General features: G+C 53.4%; 1 protein-coding gene across 20 annotated transcripts in view; it reads right to left on the reverse strand.

Annotated features, from left to right (window-relative positions):
• Positions 1-19197, reverse strand: part of NFASC (neurofascin) — a 181436-nt gene that overhangs the window by 36040 nt on the left and 126199 nt on the right. For 13 of the 20 annotated variants that reach the window (XM_072814736.1, XM_072814744.1, XM_072814732.1 and 10 more), the window contains 14 exons: positions 15205-15316; positions 14615-14799; positions 12964-13095; positions 10651-10794; positions 9681-9792; positions 9215-9381; positions 8578-8725; positions 7260-7384; positions 6314-6358; positions 5010-5111; positions 4511-4708; positions 3652-3722; positions 2138-2360; positions 195-310 (listed from right to left, as the gene is read on the reverse strand). In XM_072814736.1, the coding sequence (XP_072670837.1) occupies positions 195-310; positions 2138-2360; positions 3652-3722; positions 4511-4708; positions 5010-5111; positions 6314-6358; positions 7260-7384; positions 8578-8725; positions 9215-9381; positions 9681-9792; positions 10651-10794; positions 12964-13095; positions 14615-14799; positions 15205-15316 (1880 nt within the window). The remainder of the gene's footprint in view (positions 1-194; positions 311-2137; positions 2361-3651; positions 3723-4510; positions 4709-5009; positions 5112-6313; positions 6359-7259; positions 7385-8577; positions 8726-9214; positions 9382-9680; positions 9793-10650; positions 10795-12963; positions 13096-14614; positions 14800-15204; positions 15317-19197) is intronic. The other 7 variants (XM_072814748.1, XM_072814747.1, XM_072814745.1 and 4 more) reach the window with 3 other exon arrangements.

Here is a 19197-nt window from a genome sequence, read left to right on the forward strand (position 1 = left end):
GGGTATATGTATATATATATAAAATTTTTTCCAGGTGTATTTTTGAACAGCCAACACCATCTTCTTGAATTAACTCTGGATCCAACAACTACCCCTAGGACCCCTTCCAGGTATCTCATGGCCTGCATCTGCTACGCCCTTGCCCTGGTTAGCAAGCTGGGTAGTTAGGAGGGGCTGAGAGCTGGTGTCCTCACTCGGTACTCTCTGAGCTGGCCCTGGACTGTGTCAGGGTAAACGCGGTTCCACTGGAGACTGATGGCTGTGCTGTTCAGGACTCGGATTTTAACGTCAGTGGGTGCAGCCCTGGGATCTGCAATGTTTTGGGATAGAGAACTGGTTATGCGAGCGGGGCTGGCCCCTGGACTCTAGGGTCCTCTCGGACTTATTCTCTGCTGGGGCCTCCACCTCCTCTGGACACTGGGTACTCCATGCAGGCAAGGGCTATGACTGTTCCACAAGATTGCGCTTGGGGGAGTGGGGGAAAGCCAGCGCAAAAGGGCGGCCATCGGGTGGGACGGATCTGCCTACATGTTTGGAGGGCAATTATTTGCTATCTTCCCATGCTGGGTAGCCTCCGTTTGCCCCTGCATCCCATGCACTACCTTTCTCCACCTGCTCTGTGTCCCAGCAGGCTGCCCTTCTTTGGACTGTGTCAGTGGGTCCTGCTATTCACAGGCTACCAGATGGGTTTGCTCAATAGGAAAGGTCAACAGGAGACCCCAGGGCAGGAGGAGAGGGAGGGTCCCCTGGCCCTTTGAGGCTCAGAATGTCATAGCAGGGTCCTGCTGTCGCTACCCCTCTGGGTCGTTTCTGATACCTTGCTAGTTTCCCTCAAACCCTGTCCTCACATTAGAGATAGCCCCCTTTGAATGACACTCATTTTCCACCAGCACCCTGCAGGAAACATCAGCCACATACTGAAGATGTCCCAACCTCCTTCAGGAGGGGATTCTGATCCTGACTACGTGGAGAGACAGACCCCTTCCCTCTGCTGGAGCTGATTTGTACCTCCTTTTTCTGCACTCTGCCCAACAGAGCACAGGCTGAGGGGGTGGGCAGGTGCCATGGAAGCTGGGGGCAGGTTCACAAAGTCCACTAGACACTGCCCATTCTGTACTCACCAGCCAGTAGTGCCTGCCAGTCCCCTGTCTGGAAGTGCCTGCACCACGAGACAAGGAGCAGGATGGACAGAGTCGGCTGGTACTACCCACTTATTACAGACTGGGTCCAATCCATAATCACCTCCAGAAACGTGATGCCTGGGGCCCACTTCTTCCCACTTGACTGTCATGCTCAACACAGACCCTACTCTTAATCCCTAGCACTGGCCCTTGCAATTCCCCCAATGGGGATGTTCCTCCTCCCTTCCTTCTGGTCACCGTATCCATCTACATGATCTTTCCTTGGATCACCTTGACCAGGAGGGGCTGCTCAGCAGCCTACTCCACTGATGTGCTTGGGAGAGGGAGACCACTGCCATCTTCAAAGCCAGGTGCATACTTCCACATATATGCCCAGAATCATGTACAAAGGCTAGCTTCCCAAAAACTTTACTTTGCATGCCCAATTCCAAAGGTTAAGAGCAACACTGGGATGCCAGCTGGTAGCTGATCTGGATCATTCCAGTCTGGGGCTCTGGAGGCCTTTTCTATTTCTCGAGGTCTCCCCTGGGGAGCCAGGCAAGAATCTGGCCTGTGGCCCTGTTTCCTGTGGAGGAATCTAATTATGGCTCTTTGGGAGGGAGAATCTTGAAGTCTTGGCCCCAGCAAGGCTTGGCAGGAAGGTAGCTTAGAAGGCCCGGCTTCTATTTTCAAGCCTGACATTTGCCATTGTGTAGTACTGGCAAGAGTTTTCCCTCCTAGGGCCTGAGTTTTCACATCCATAAAATGGGAATATTGGAGCAGGTGACGATGTTCAGTAATTCCAACTAGAGTTCAGGTGATGACATTTCTGCTCCTGACATCAGGGGCCTGTTTGTCCCAGGTCACTCTAGGGAATTTCTCTTTCCTGGAAATCGACTGTCCTCCCAAGATGTTCTTGGAAGTCCTGTGACCCACCCTGAGATCCCTGGTCTGTGAGGCTGGCTTTGTGCAGCCCAGCTGTGTGGGTCCTTGCTGGGGCAGGGGAGGGTACTCACAGTCTTCCCCGGAGTAACCGATGACAGTGTCTGGCTCAGGGCCCTTCCCAAAGTCATTTTCGGCCTGGACTCGGATCTCATAGGGCACGTAGACAGGGGTCTGGCCCACCACATAGCGGGAGCCCCACACTGTGGCGTTGTTCCACGTCTCTCGAGTTTCTCTCCGCCGCCACTTGACGATGTAGCGCAGGTTGGGGCCAAAGGCAGAGGTGGCGTTCATGGGCTGAGCAGGGAGAGAGGGAGGGCAGGGGTGGAACCCAGGCCCACCCACAGCCTGCACCCTCCTTCTGTGCCAGCCATTCTGCCCCGATCTGCCCAGCATTGGAAGAGCGTGCCACCCTCACACTGAGTCCCCCAACGCCCAGAGTCTTATGAATTCAGCAGCATGTAGCTCTTCTGTGACACGAGCTTCACACTCAAGAACCTAGTCACTCTGACTCCCAGAGCCACCCACATTTGCAAGTCCATAGGGAGCCAAAGCTGCATGTCCAACAGGACTCTCCTGTGATGATGCATCAGTAGGAAGAACAAAACAAGAAAATAATAGAATATTCTCTGAAGTTGGAGAGGGATGAGTTTTGGGTTAGCCAGCCACAGCATGCCCACTACCAATGAACTCAGAATTCCAGAACTGACTTGGGTTCTACCGAATCCATGTGTGACTGTCCTGTCCTTCCCAGCACCTAAGGGGTGTGTGTGACTCTGTTCTTTCTTCCCTAAGGGCCTGGTCCAGGAAGCTGTCCCATGGGAGCCCACCCTACAGAGCTGTAGACCAAGAGCTGGTCCTTGCAAGGTCCTAAAGACGAGCCCCAGTGTCTTGAACCTGGGCTCAGCCCAGCTGCCCAGGCTGCTGTGAGATCAAGCCCTCAGAAGGATGAGGATAGACACGATCCCACATGCTGTCTCTCCCTGCTTCTTACCCATGGTGACAGCACAGAAATGTTAATATTTCAGTGGCTAAATGTGCATTTCTCAGACTTGGAAGTGGTTTGGAAAAAAGTCATTTTGAGACCACATATCCCAATTTTGGTTTGGAAAATATAGTCAGTGAGCCAAGATAGAGATTTTTTTTTTTTTTTTTTTTCCAATCTTGGCCTGTAGGGAAGCTTTTGCATCATCTTCATTCCTGGACTAAAAGAAAGCCTGCAGGGAAAGCAGCTCGGGTCTGGTCTCCCCTCTACCCCCAGCCATCTCCAGTGGGAGGACCCCAGAACACACCCAAACTAGGTCTAGATGTTTAGGCCAAATCTTTCCTAGAGGCCCCCCTAAACCCCTCCCTCTCCGAGAGAAGACCATTTTAGTTTGCTTGTACTCTCTCTGGTTTTGCCAAACTAGCTACGTTCTTTGGTCACCTCTGCTCCCATCTCCTGTCTTAACTCTTGCTCTTAGACATGCTCTAGTTTAGTCTCTGGAGGTCCAGGAGCCTTGGGGTCTCAGGGGCATAAAGAGCAAGGGCTCCCAGGTACTCAAGGCCGAGACAGCGGGCCCATCAAGGGGGACAGAGGGACCCTTACCGTCCAAGTGATCTCCATGTTGTTCTTTCTGGTCCCTTCTCCCTTTACGTCGGCGGGATTGGACTCAGGGGCTAGAACCCAAGTGGATGCAAAGGTCAAGTCCAATTTGTGCCACCAGGGGCAGGGAGCAACCTCTCTCCCTCCCAGCCGACCAGCCCCATCTTTCCCCAGCATCTCTCTGTGCCCTCAGTCCCACAGGCAACCAAACTTGCTCTGCTGTTTTCTCAGGTGTATGATATGCTTCCCTAACTAAGACTTCACCCCCAAGAAATTAGACCTCCCCCAAGGAGGGCTAATTTCTTTTGAATTTTAATCCCTCACCAGACAGCATTTATCATAAGGCTTCCCATACTTTGGATGGTCCCGACAGCCAATTCAATATGGATTATCCCCTCCATGGATTATCCACTAAATCAATTTAATATCAGACTGGTTTATCCCTGGCATTTAACATTTTGGGGAAGCAGCTCCACTCTCAATGAGCGGGCATATTTTCAGAAATCTAAACATTACCCAAGCATGATAGGAAAAAGAAATCTGACATAACACCAGATTATATTTTTCTCCTGCCGATCTTTGCCATAGCACTTCCCTTTAAAGCAGATCGTCAAGAATTATTAAGGATATTAATAATAATAATCACAGTTAGCATTCACTGTGCACTTAGCTACACACCAGGCATCAGGGTAGGTACCCAACCCGCATTTTCAGACAAAAGCCTCCCCACAGCCCCGTGATGGAGGCGGTGTTGTCATTATTCCCTGTTTCACAGCTGAGAAAGTCCAACCTTGGAGAAGTTAGGTGACCCACCCACGTTCCATGGGCAGGAACTGGGGGCCATCGGCCCTCAGGTACTCACGCGCCCCGCTGGTCCGGTAGCGCTCCGAGGGGAGGCTGGGATGGCTGCTGCCCACCTCGTTGATGGCGATGACCCGGAACTGGTAGTTGACATATGGGGACAACTGGAGGATGGCAGAGTTGACGCTGCCTGGGAACTTGGAATGGTCATGCCAGACCCCTGGCTGGAACTGGTCCTCTTCAAACTGGACGACATAGTCTGAGTGGGCAAGGAAGACAGTGCTGGTTGGGAGCTGAGTTGACGGAGTTCTGTGAGGTTCTCCCTCGCGGTTGCCGCTAGTCTTAACGTTCTGCCTTGGGTAGACGAAGACCCAGGGACAATTCCTCCCGAGACACTGAGGGGACCCGAGGCCTCTGTGCGCTGTGTGAACAGCCCAGGGCACGCGCCAAGGGAGGCAGAAGCGGGACCAGAAACCAGGGCAAGGCCCCTGGCTGCTCCCAGAAACCAGGCCGCCATCCATCCCTCTTTCCTGGATTGGAGTGCGGGGCCCCTGGCTGACCTGTGATGGGGCTGTTGTTATCATCCCCTGGGATCCAGGTCAGCCTCACACTCCTCTCAGCCAGGTCAGTGAGCTCCAAGTCCCGGGGTCGGTCTGGCCGTCCTGGCAGCAGAGGAAGAAGACACCACACGGGACTCCCGAATTAGAGCCAGCTTGCCCTGCGCTGGCCCCAGCCCTGGACTCTGGCCTGTGATGGGCCCCTGAGGGGCTGAGGTCACCACCAGTGGAAAACAGCCCTGGCCTGCCTGGAAAGGTCAGCACAGGGACTACCCCCTTCCCTCAGGGGGCTGAGGAAGAACAAAGGGGAGACTTAAAATTTCAGCACCCCAAAAGAGCATCAAAGGATGTAGGGTGTAGGGAGAACTGGGACCGACCCACCCCATTTCTTAGGGGTGGGTATTCTTAGGGTGTGAGCATTTGGAAAATGATGCCCTTTTCATGAGACCCGTGCTTGCAACCTTTAGGGAAGCTGGCAAGGAAGTGTGGGATTTGGTCTCATTTTCTGGGGATAATTACCTTCTACTCTGTGTGCCGAGGCTTTGAGGTTACAGGAGCTCAGCGGGTGTTTGGAGAGCTGAACAAGGCAGCTGGGTTAGGAGTGTGGGAGGGACAAAGGCTGAGCACCAGGCCAGGGAGGAAATAGGGACTTAATCCAGAGTTTCAGTGATGGACAGGAGGACAGAAGAGCATCAGCAAGCGTCCAAACAGGACTGGGGGCTCCTCTCTCACTGGATTTCCTTGGTGGGTGTAAGGGCCATCTTGGCCTGGGGGTAAAGCTACCTCACTACTGACTGATGGGGTATGTGTGATGTTTCCCCATCCTGGCTGCTTGAGCCAGTTATTTCTGAACTCTGGCTGGTAACTGGGAGGATTTGGAAGGTGGGTCACATGAGCCCACATTCGTGTATGTGTGCACACGTGTGAATACAGATTGTGAACGGGTGTGCAGCAGCAGAGGTGGGGAGGCTGCAAACGAGATGGGCCTACAGGTATTTGGAGCACGTGGGCTTTCCTGAGAAGTGTGCAGGGAGAGAGACAGCTGGCAGGGAGAGAACAGGTTACCACAAGGAAGGGATGGGTGAGCAGCCAAGGACTTCCGAGGAAGCTGGGAGCAGGGCTGTGGCAGGGCTGGGAGGTAAGGGGCAGGACCTTTGAAAGGAATCAGATTTGGCAGCGAGTGGAGAGTGTGACCCACTTGCCTACATGTGGTACCTCCTGTCCGGTAGCACCTTCCTCCTCGGACTCCACCCTCCCAGCTACCTAGAGAGGGCTTTGGAAGGGGTCCTGTGATTAGTACAAATTACCTTTGGGCAGGGCAGCCAAACGGTTAGTTGGAGTGGCCTGATCAGCTGCAAAGGTAAGACGGGTTATTCAGGTTAGCACATTATCCAGGATTACAGGTGTTCTAGTAGGATGGGAATAGGTGGCTGAGGTTTGAATGGCTGCCCTGGGCTGAGGTGTTCTAGGCACACCCTCACCTTTGCTTCCATGGAGACACCCCTGTGCTTCCTCCATGGCTGACAGTGTGGAGGGGACTGTGTGTTTCCCATCCCAATGCCACTATGTGCCTGGGACCACCATCCTCAGCGACTGCATTGCCGCCACAGAGGGGACAGAGTGAACCAACAGTAATGGCAATAGGATGCCCAGAGAGAGGACAGAGGTGATGAGGGGACACCAGGGGATGTTCTTCCCTGGATGGGAAAGGCTGTCTTCCCCTGGGGTTGGGACGGTTTAGTATTTACAGTCTGACTTGGACACAGGGCAAGAAAAGATGAAATCGGTTTGCTAAGTGCAGAGTGCCCTATAAAATCCCATTAAGGAAACAGGAGCAGGGTGGGAGGGGGAGGGAGGCTAGTAGAGGGTGTTGGCAGGACAGACTCAAAATTCAGTCTTGCTTCAATGATGAATTGTTTTAACTGACGTAGTGGTACGGAGGTAGCTGTAAAGTCGGTATGGATTATCACAAGAAGAATCCCTCATCTACCTTCCCCCTCTCGTTCAGGCACCCATCAGTTGAGGATTTGGGGGAGTTAATGATTCTACTCAGGAGGCAAGGTGTCCAGCACAGCTTGTTCTGAAAGGAGCAGCTTCCTAACTCTTAGATCAAAGGGCAGGAGATCACCACCCCTGACCAGCCGGCTGACCACAGGCAATGTCCTGGGACCTGTGTGGGGCTCACTGCTTCTCTGACCTTGGGAAGGGGTGGGATGGGAGGCGGTCAGAGCATGTACGAGCAGTGGCAGTTACCTAGCACGGTGAGGTAGGCCTTGGCCAGGTCCTGGTCCAGCTCAGTGCTGGCAACACATGTGTAACTGCCCTGGTCCCGCTCAGCCACACCAAAGATGGTCAGGGAGTCGTCTTCCTTCTTCATCCTGCAGGGGCACCAGGGAGTGGTTGGGAGGAGGGCGAGTGGGTAGACAGTGAGCGGTGCAGGGGAGCTCTGGGCACTGCCTGCTTTCTCCCTGGAGTGGGGATGGTGAGTGAGAGGGAAGCATCACAGGCTGGGCAGGGTAGCCACAGCCCCTCGCAGGGGACATGATTTGAGAGGGCCATGGTCTTCACCACTACCTGGAGCACTTAGGTGCTTGATGGAAGGGAAAAGGAAAGTGGGTGAAGCAGAAGTGGCCCTGATCACATTCAGACTCACATTCACTGTCCTCAGATTGCCTATTATCTATTCCTTGCTGCCTTTCTTATGCTGTGCTCTTCCCCCCCAAATCAGGGCACGGTTAGGTCCACCCCCCAAAAGGCAGGCTGGCAGCCCTCCTCCTCCCCTACTTCCAGCTCTCCCTTCAGCCCACGCCAGCCTGTGCACCCAGGCTCAGGCCAGCTGTCCTGCGCTCCTCTGAACTGTCTCCTGAGGAGGGAGGTGGACACCACAGAGCAGGGTGGGCCGGGAAAGCTGGGAGTGCACAAGGCCTGTGCCTGCCTGCAGAGCACACCCTGGGAAAAGCCAGATGATTGTGGAAACAGTCGTTCCCTATGCCCAACCTCAGGGCCCTGCACAACCACCCTCCGAGATGTGGGGGGAACAACAAAGAGCCCCGTGGAGGGCTCTCCATCCCCCTCCATCACTGACTGCACATCAGAGATATCTGCCGGGACTTTTGGACACTCTCAATGCCTCCCCTCCCACCACACCACTTAAATCTGGACATAGGAGGCCAGTGAGGTCTAGTAAAAGCACCCTGAGTGCCTGTGGGCTGAGGCGCCCCACTAACACCCTGGTGGCAGGCGGCTCGGGCCAGCCCTGCCCTCTGCTGGACACCAGGGGCACTGCGAGTAGGGCTGAGGATGGGGGTGCTCCCAGCAGAAGAGGGAGGCAGCGGGAGGCAAAGGGGTGAGGGGAGAGGAGGGAAGAGAGAAAAGAGTGAGAAAGAGGAGAGGGGGAGAACTGGTGGGAGAGGGGGAGGTACTGATGCTGCCACCCCCTCCGTGGCAGTTCCTGGGGGACACGATGCCACAGGTTCTCCGTCCCTGGGTTCCTCCGTGTGTCACCGAGAGCGAGGAGGAAGAAGATGGCCCGGACTCACACCAGGAAGAGAGAAGGAAGGAGCAGAGAAACCTGTTTCCTACGTAGAGAGGCTCATCATCCTTCAGCCAGGAGACCGTGAGCTTCAGGGAGGGGTCGTGCTTCACCCGACACTCCAGCTGCACCGTCGTGCCCCTTTTGGCCACCTGGTCTTCAGGCATCCGGTAGATCCTGGTGGGGTCTGTGCAGAAGCCAAGGGAGCTTGTCATCGGCAAGGCCTCTGCCCCCCACCCCGCGTGGCCACGCAGTGAAACACGTGTGGCCTCAAGATTAGAGGGACCGCGGGAGGAGGCAGAAAGAACCTTCAGGTGTATGAATGGTGGTGGTGGGGCTAGTAGGGGCAATTCCAAGGAGGAAACAATCCCCATGTCCTTTCTCTCTGGCTGGGGAATCTACGATGCACTTCCTGGGGGGGTAGCAGGGTGCTGGTAGGGGTCTCCAGCTTCCCTTCCTAGTCCCACGGGGACTGAACTGAGCAGAACTCTGTGTTCCCGGCCCCCAGGCCGGCCAGAAGCCCTGTGAGGACACAGAAGCCCAGCGGGAGGGCCCCACGGGGGATCTGACGTGATGTGTGGTGTGTTTTCAAAGGGAATGGCTCACGGGAACCACTTGGAGGAGATGGCTTCCTTGCCTGCCCCACCCCGCCTCTACCTACCAACCTCTCCTTTACCTTTGACCTCCAGGCGGACCTGGTTCTCAGCTTTGCCCAGGATGTTGGTGGCGACACAGGTGTAGATGCCTTGGTCCTCTTTGCGGATCATCTTGATTTCCAGACTGCCATTCTCGTAGACGTGGTAGTTACCACCATCCAGGTTACTTCCCTGCCCGTTCTTAAACCTCACAACAGAACAGCGGGACACACAGCACACTGAGAGAGCAGTGTGCAGCCCCGAGCCCCCGATGCTCTGCCTCCCACTGCTGGGCCGCCCTGGCAAGTCTCTGGCCCTTTCTAGGCCTCGGTTTTCTTCTCTGCATAGAAATGGGGCTGACGTCGATGATTGATCAGCTTTCTCCCAGCTTCCACCCTACAAGGCTCACTGGTCTCACTGAATACCCTACTTTGGGCCAGGAGGGTAACGAGTGCTATAAACCAGAGGAATCCCCACCCCCCGGGTGAGGCCTGGTCTGGAACTTACCATCGGAGTGTGGGGATGGGAGACCCGAAGAATGGGCAGTCCAGCCGTGTCCGGTTGTACAGGATCACCCTAATGAGCTGGTTCCGGGGTGACAGCATCCGGGGTGGCACGTCTACAATTTCCAGAGAATGGACCTTGGCTGGGGGGCTGGTGGGGGTTAGCTCCTCCAGTTCCCCTCCCCCAGGGTCTTCCATGTGCTCTGGCAGCACAGCAGCTTTCCAAGCACCCCTGTTCCTCACCCCCCACCACAACCTCCCTCCTTTTTTTTTTAAGATTTATTTATTTTTATTTATTTATGATAGAGAGAGAGAGGGGGGTAGAGACACAGGAAGAGGGAGAAGAAGGCTCCATGTTGGGACCCCAACGCGGGACTCGATCCTGGGACTCCAGGATCGCGCCCTGGGCCAAAGGCAGGTGCTAAACTGCTGAGCCACCCAGGGATCCCCTGCAACCTCCCAGGGTTGGGGAGGGAGGAGGGAGCTCATCTATCTGTCCTCAACCTACCTTCCACCCAATCCAGCTTTTGCAAAGGGTCTCCCAGATTATCCACCAGGTTCCAAACCCTCACAGTTTGGGTTGGGTGGTGCCGCTACAAACAGGAACCTGCCCCTTCACAACCCCAAGGTATCTCTGAGCTGCCCCTGCCTTCTCCTGGATCTAGAAGTGACACTAGTACTCAGAGGCCACCCTGAGGCCACCGAGAACACAGAGTTGGCGTGGATACGGGGAGGGGGTGAGACAGGCCCCACCCTCTCATCTGGAGATAGGAGCCTCATATGGAATTAACAGTCTGCACACCCAGATCCGAAGTCCTCCATCCTCCCCGGAAAATCCATCTTCAGTCTCCATGCTTCCTCCACCCCACTGCTCTCCTACCCCACCCAGCCTGGCTGACCTCTGGAGAAGAAAGTGGGCCCCACGACAGGAACAAGCCCCAGGGAGGCTCCACCAGGTGGAGGGGTGCACTCACCCAGCACGCTGACGAAGGCGTTGGCCAGTAGGTAGCCATGCTCGTTGGAGGTGTTGCACTGGTACACAGCTCTGCTGCTGATCTGGGTGTCCCGGAAGATGATGGTGTCCCCGGCCACCTCACGGTTTGGGTTGGGTGGTGCCGCTACAGACAGGAAAGATGCTCCTTGTGAGAAATGGGGCAGGGTGGAGGGCACTTGGGGCTCTGGCCAGGGCTCCCTAAGATGACTGGGTGCCCTGGAAGCAGCAGCCCGGGGTGGCTCCCAGAAGACCCAGCCTCCAGCTCCACTGCTCCTTAGCTTTGTGACTTTGGGTCCATCGTCAAACCTACTGGAGTCTGTTTCTCAGTCTGTTCAGTGGGACTGTGAATCCCTGCTGGACCTATGTCACAGCTGGGCAGATGTGGTTGACAGGTGTGGAAACAGAAAGGTGTTTGAATTCCAACCATATGACCTGTCAGCATCATTCAGCTCCTCTAAGTTCCAGCCTCCTGTGTGCAGAATGGAGATGACACATCACCTCAGGTTATGAGGATAACCTGAGATTTTAATGCATGTCTCAAGTCATTGGCAGAGGCCCGGCACGCACGCACTGATTATTGTTGCTGTTAATTATTTTAATCCATTGTGCATATACATAAATGTTTTGAAAAGGACAAAGAAATGTCAACTCGATGGAGTCTACCAACTTCCCATCCTCTGAACAGAGCATTGTGCAAACATTCAGAGTTCAACCAATAAGCCAATGCCTGTTGAAACCGAATGAGTCCTTAAATTTGCCAAAGCTACCCGATTGTCCCAAGAAATATATCCTAAACGGACAGAGGACCTTTCCCCCCGCAACTCTTCAAGTATGGCTGGCTTGGGGTGCGGAGAGCAGATGCTGGGGAGTGGCTGTGGGGTCTCAGTCCCACTCACATGTCTATCTGGGGCTGGGACAAATCAATAAATTCTAGGCCTCATTTCCCTTCTCTGTCAAGTAGGGGAGATTTACTCCCATCCTTCCTCACTCCGACGAGCGTTATTAAAAGAATGATAATAAGCTATACACATAAAGTTTTCTAGAAATGTAAAGAACCCCCACTTCTTTCATCTTTCACTAGAAGGTGACTTTCCTCTCTAAAGTTTCTGGACTAAGCCAGGTGACTTGGCTTGGATCGTCGTGAACTCACCCAAGATCACCCAGACCTATGGCAGCAGTGGGCAAAGAACCAACGTGGGGTCTGGCCCCCGAGGCGCCATGCCACAGATACCACGTCTGAGCCCGGAACTGGGGAGTCAGCAAGAAGGAAGTGAAGATGAAGTCAGCATCCTTATCGCCCGTCCCCAAGTCCCCAGTCAGCAAAAAAGGCACGAAGGAGTCCACCCCAGCAACTTCAATGCCTCCTCCCTCCGGCAATTCTCAGAGACCCAACTTTCTTCTCAGCCACCCCCCCTTGACTGACAGGTGACCTTTCCAGGGCCACCACTTAGTTGCGGGTCCCAGGCTCTGCATTTATTCAATGGTGCCGTGAAGTTTGCTGCCTCAGTCTGCCTTGTTCTCAGAGTGCTGTCAGGACGGGGAGAACAGCAGAGGGCAGGCAATGTCCGGAGCTCTGCTTGTGCCCAGGGGAAGGACACTGGCTGGGAGGGAGCTTTGTGCTCAGTAGAGGGTGCAGTGTGCTGCATTCCTACAGAGACCCGCCAGGACACGTTAGAAAGTAAATGCAACTATACACGACACGATGGGAAAACCTGACCAAGAGCCCTGGCTGGAGGGGGCCCTGGAGGCACCTACTCTAGCCATTGGGTAGGACTCAGTTTCCCCAAATCTGGGCATAGCCCTTAACTGCATCCATTCACCTTTGTTCTCGTGGGGAAGTTCTTCCTCATATCTGACCTGGCTCTCATTTTGCCCTCCACAGAGAGTGAGGCCTGGGTCACTAACGGTAGTGGGTTACTGGGCTCTGCTCTGCCTTCCAAGCCCCATCGCCACTCAGAGGCTGGCTCTCCGCAGATGCAGACCCAGTCTCCAGACCTTCAACTGGGCTGTGCGGTTGTTTAGGGCAGAATGCAAGATTCAAGAAAAACCCAAGGGAGTTTTATGCTCCCTAAATACGGGAACATAACCACAGGTTTCCTGTTCTCTCACACACAGATGAGGCAGTTTCCTTGCCTCTTGATGTCCAAAGATCTGGGATGCTCCAGAAGCAGGAGCCAAGGGGTTATTCTTGAACCTCATTCTGGTACACCTGGGGCTGGCCCACAGGGATGGGGATCTGGAGCCTCTGATAGGAGACACAGCAGAGCCAGGTGAGACCATGACTGTTACTTACATTGCAGCGGTTCCCCATTTACCATCCACTGGACAGTGGGCTTGGGGTTCCCATTGGCTCGACACACCAGTCTCCCGTCCTCACCGGGAGCCAGGATAAGGTTCTTGGGTTCGTCCAGCCAGTAGGGAGCAGCTGGAAGGCAAGCAGAGCACAGGCAGTGGAGTTAGATGGCACGGGGCAGGCAGGAGACACCAGACCGGCTCCCACTAGGAAGGCAGGAGCCCCTGAGTGCCAGCTCCAAGGCCTCACCACCTGCCCAGGGCTCCTCCTCATGGGATGACTCAGCCCTGCCTGCCTGCGGCTGACGTGGCACCACATGCTGCCCGCTCTATTTTGAGTTCACAGAACAATAGTTTTAAACTAGGGCTGCTCGTTAGAATCCTCTGAAGAGCTTTTAACAAACATGGACACTGGGGCCTATCTTAGACCTACTAAATCAGAATTCTCAGGGGAGGCTTGGACAGAGGACGCTTTTAGAACCCCATGGGTATCCACGATGTGCACTCAAGGGCTCCAGCCACGCAGGTGGTAAAGTGCACCCGGGGTCGGCCTGTGTGGATTCTGCTGCTATTGCTGTGAGATCAGACCATTTAGAAAAGGCCTCATATGCATTCTTAGGCACTGGGCTTTGGGTAGAGTAGAGCTGGCTATCCCTTCCAATTGTGAATATGTGGATATGTGGATTTTTTCCCTGAGAAGTTCCTTTGGATCAGATTCTCAAACATCTTGACACCCCCAAAACGGTTAAGAACCCCTGGTTTGGCAGCCCCAGTGGCTCAGCGGTTTAGCGCCACCTTCAGCCCAGGGCCTGATCCTGGAGACCCGGGATCGGGTCCCACATCGGGCTCCCTGCATGGAGCCTGCTTCTCCCTCTGCCTGTGTCTCTGCCTCTCTCTCTGTCTGTCTCTCTCTCATGAATAAATAAATAAAATCGTAAAAAAAAAAAAAAAAAAAACCCTGGTTTGAGTGTAGTACTGAAACCAAAGTCATAAAATTAACTGAGCGTGTGTTTCAAAAGTTCTTGCACTGTTGGTATTAGACCTCATCTGTCCCAATCATCCTGTCAGCCCCAGGCTGAGGAGTGACTGGTGCATCCCACCACCTGTGGCTGGGACACGTAAAGGCACGTGCTCTACTGCCTGCAACAGCTCAGATGGGCCATCTATGCTTTGGAAGGGAGTGAGGTGATTTTTTAAAAAATAATTTGTGCCATGATAACCTCCCATTTTAAAGAAAGAACCATGCACAAGTACACAGCACAGGGCTAAGACGACACACCGTGAACTGGAATGCAAAATGAAAGAAAGGCATGGTGTGAAATACGAATGGCCCATTGGGGTAAATTCACCTGCGGAGGGAGCCCCAGGCACAGCAAAAAATTGGGGGATGGTCAGGATGGATCTCCTGCCCCTCATACCCAGTGAGCATGCGCGTGCGCACATACACACACACACACACACACACACACACACACACACACGGGGGGGGGGACGCTATCCCTGGCAGATCACTATTGCCACTAACCAGTGTGTTATTGGGTCTCCCGTACTCACCCTGACCCCCCCCCCCCCACATCCCCCTGCAGAGTGAAAGGTGGTTGTGGTGTGTAGGGTTGGCAAAATCATCATAATGAGAAATACACACAACGTACCCTTTACTCTCACCGAGATCGTGTGCCGGATGCTGCCCATCTTGTTGGAGGCCAGGCAGAAATACTCCCCAGAGTCTTCCTCGGAGACGTTGGTGATACGCAGAGCCTTGTTAAAGTTCTCAAACTTGGCCTTGTCAGATGGGAGGTCCCCACCTTTCTTGTACCATGCGATGTCTGGCGTGGGGCTGGGAGGGGGGCCAAGTGGGAAATGGGGACATATCACCAGCTGCGACCCTGCTTTCTTCTACAGAGCTGGAGGCACCCAGGCATCCTTGAAGTGTACTTGGGGCCCAGAAGGATGCATGCCCTCTGACAGCAGATCTTTCCTGTACAGAGGGGATGCTAGGCCACACAGCACTGAGGGACTAATATAAAGTCACCCGGGGTTCTAGCACATGCCAGACACCTACCCACCTCCTTTCCTTGTTACCCATAAAAGAGACAGCCAGAACGGGAGGGAAATGATGATGTTTTGCAGAGGCCTTGCTCGGGCCTGTTTCTGACTCTGCCCCCCAAACTGTGGCAAGGAGCGAATTCCTACTCCCCTCCTCCTGGAGAGTGACTAGAGTGGGGGTGTGGGCTGTACATACACCCCAGAGGCGATGCACTCCAGCAGAAGATCCGTGCCACGCAGCACCATCTGACTGCTCGCTGTGCCCTGGGGATACATGAAGCTGGGTGTCCTTTCTGCAACTCCTCGTGCTGAAATAGGACAGAAGATGCTCTCATGAGCCTCCTGCCCAGGGCTGACCCAGCTAGGCCAAAGCGGTCAGGCTAGAAAGAAGTGTCATCATGCCCCTTACCCTTAGAGGCACCAAGCCCCAGACCCTCCCAGCTGAACCTCCCCCCAAAGGGCCGGGGCAACATTAAGAGAGGTGTGTTAGGAAGCGCGGGGCTCCCTGGCCCCACTGGCACATGTGTGTGAGCAGCTCTAAATTTTTTTTTTTTTTTTTTGAGCAGCTCTAAATTCTGAAAGGATCTAATAGGAGTCCAGCTTCCTCCCCGGTTCAGTAAACCCTTCCTTCCTGGGAAAGGAGGAGGAGGTTGCCTGAGCAGCAAGTGGTTTACCCCCTGAGCATCCTGTGTTGGGACCCTAGAGACCAATGTGGTGGCCCCCCTGGAAGGCCGTCTCAGCAGCAGTGGATGAACGAGAAGGCACATACTCGGGCCACAGGACAGATAACCTGCTCTTTGGGACCCTGGAGGCAAGGAGCTGGGATGAAGCCACCGAGACCCAGATGAACAGTCAGAGATGCAAGCAGCATTATTAATGGTTTAGCAGAGACATGGAGAGAATGAATGAGCAGAGATGACAGGAAATCACTCTGGGGCCAAGACCATTCTGCTTCCTCACTAATGACTCTAGAATGGGGCTGGGAGGAGAGTGTTAATTGGATGTGAGAGACTGGGGGAGGGGGAAGGGAGGGGGAGCGGGAAGTGGCAGCCAAGATGGAGGAGGTGATCTACAATTCAACTAGGCTGGAGCAGCCACGTCAGCAATCAGTGACAAGCATGCAGGGTTTGATGGCCAGGTGGCTCACAGAGATCCACATGGCCAGGATGGCTGTTTGGCCGTGGACGGGGTCATGCAAGTCTGGGCACACCCCCAGTACGGTGGACCCCACCTTACCTGCGCCTCACCTCTCCCGGGGAGCTTTTTGCACAGTTCTATGGAAATGGGTAAGACGGAAGGGAGAAGAGCGAGGGTTTTTCCAACCAGGAACCCCAAAGCAAAGGGAAGCCAGAGGAGGCACCCCTGCCCCAAGGCATAGGGTCATAAACAAGAAGAGTTAAAGGTAGAAGCTGAGCCTACCCATGGGTGCAGTGGGTCTTAGACTTGGTTGGAGAAGTGAGAGGAGGAAGGCAGGCAGAACTGCCAGGAGCTGGGAGTGGTCAGAGATGCCTGGAGTGGGAACAAAGGCATCTTCTTGGCTGGGGGCTGTTTAACGGGTCCTGGCAGTGAGGACAGAGTGGCAGGGGAACTCTTGTCTCTGTGACACCAGTGACTCCTAAAGGAGCTTGTTGGACAGGCTGGTGCCTGGCTGGATCAGCAAAGCTCCTGTCTTAGAGGCACTCAGCGTCTCTCCATTAGGTATTGGGGAGTTCGTGTCACAGAGTTGGTGTCTACTTTATGCTTTTGTGAGGGGAAGAAATGACGAGACGTATACACAGTGAGGTGGCTGGCACAATATGTGGCACATAGCAAGCGTTCAGTAAGTGTTTGTGGGATGAATGAATTCAAGGGAAGACGGGAACAAAAAAGAAGGCAACAGTTTACCCCATGTGTTATTTCTCTTCCTGTAAGATGTCCTCATGTGTCCCACCAGCACACACATATACAACAGCGGCTACTGAACAGGTTAATCCATTATGTGGTTAATCGGTTACCATCTAGGACTCTTGAAGCAGCCAGCTCTCAGTACCAAGGAAGCTTGACACCAAAGCAGCAGCTTCGTCCCACCCATTATCATGGAATCACCAAAACAGTCAAGATAACACAAGGTCAAGGGAACTATGAGAAGGATATTTCAGGGCAGGAGACTCTGGTGTCAGGTTGGTGACTCTTTCGAGGGCTGGGAGCCCTGGGACCATGTGAAAGAGGACCCAGCCCAGTTGGCATACTCCTTCCACACAGGAACAGAATCTGCAGAAACCAATCTGCCACCCTGTGGACATTTAATTCACACCATAGCATGCAGCACCATAAGCACACTTGACCAGCAAAGCATGAAGTACGGGAAGGAGGAGAAGCGAGCTGAGTCTCGCTGCGAGTGCCTTGACGTGCTGTAGCTGTGACCATAAAAAGGTTACAGCAGCACTTCATTTGTAGGATGTGGGCTAGCAACCATAGAATTATCCCAAAGGAAGAGAAGCTACTGGGAAACAAGCCAAAGTTCAAAAATATAGGGAAGAACATCCTAAAAGTCAGAAATAATAATCAGGGCTACCACTTGGTGAGCATTCATAATGGGCTGGGCCCATGCTAACAGCTCTCTCTAGACATCATAGTCATGCTCAATCTTTACAACAAACCTGGTATGTGTGGGGGGTACTACCTCCATTTTCAGCAGAGAGAACTGAGGCTCAAAGAAATCCATAGACTTGGCAAGGTCATCAGCCTGCTATGTCGCTATGTTTTGGATTGTGGGCCATTTGGCACCAAAGTGTGTGCTCTGATAGCTATACTATATCGCCTCGTTAAAGATGAATACCCCATCTGTCCCTCCTGACAGCCAGCTCTGGGAGTATCAAACCAAAGAAAACCAAAATTCAAGGGCAAAAGAGGCAATAGAGAAAGACTTAGCGTCTTAGTGAGCTGCTCTGGTGAGCCTCTTCCACTCAGCTAAGATTCTATCCCTCCTTGATGGCTATCAAATAAACTCAGGCCCATGCTAGAGAAAGAAGCTGGGCTGGGAATTAAGAGATTCCCAAGGCATCCAAGAATCCATTTCCATGGATTCTTAAGGCCATGGAAAGCTTGAAGAGGAGTCAGGGTGACATGTGGTATCATTAAGGGATGAGAAGCTGGACCCAAATGGGGAGGTTGTGAAGAAATGTGGTCAGCTGCAGCACGAGGTATTTATATAAAAAATTTATGAAGGATAATCCAGCTGGCGGCTTTGGGGGCCACTGCTCCCAAGGGAAGGTGGCTAATTTCTTTCCCAGGAGGTGACCCAGAAAGAATCTCCAAGACAAAGGTGATTACTCTCTAGGGCTCTATATGGTGGAGGATGACAGTCTCCTAGGGTGTGATCTTACATACCCTCCTAAGAGGTGGGGACTCAGCCTGTCCAGCCTGATGATGCTTCTCTCATTCTCCCCGATCTCCAGGGCTAGGGCTAGACCTAATAGCTGATCAAACTCCAAACCCAGATGCCAAAGCATCGGTGTATTCAGGAAGAGCTTCCAACCATGGGCCCCTCTGATCTCAAACCCAAGGACAATCTGTCCTTTCTGGCTCTCCTAAGCTGTGGCTCAAGAGTGGGATCATGGATTTCTAGGGAATCTGATTAGTAGGGAGACATCGAGAGATGACACTGCCTCAACCACCCCAGCTTTAAAAGTGATGAGAAAACGTCTTGCTTGACTCCTGCAAGAGGAAAGGTCAAGGTTGCTGAAAACCCGAGTTGCTCCCATCTGTTAAGTACTCCGGGTTAGCAGAAGAGAGTCCAACGTATCAGGTATATCTGAGAACCTCTGCCAAAAACGGCTTTTAGGGGCAGGTGAATCCCCCATTTGCTGCTTTCAAGTCTCATAATTAAGAACTCATGGGGCTGGATCTGTGGCATCTCATCCACCTCTCTGGCTCCAGGAATGGCTGAGCAAACAATCCCAGAAGACGAGAAAAACTCTCTGTCTAGCAACATTTGATACCTTCCACTGCCAGGAAGTCTCTTCCATAAGTCTGACCCAAATCCCTTATCCAATAGTTGGAACTTTTTTTTCTGATCCAGTTCTCAGCAGAGCTGATGATCTGAATAGCTTTCATTTTTCTGGCCTGCCCTAAAATTTCTCCCTCCACAGTACTTCCTTCCTATAATTGTGCTTGCTAAACAAGCAAGCTTCTCTTCAAGTTCTCTGTG

The sequence above is a fragment of the Canis lupus genome, chromosome 38, assembly GCF_048164855.1.
Source record: "Canis lupus baileyi chromosome 38, mCanLup2.hap1, whole genome shotgun sequence".
Lineage (NCBI taxonomy): Eukaryota > Metazoa > Chordata > Mammalia > Carnivora > Canidae > Canis > Canis lupus.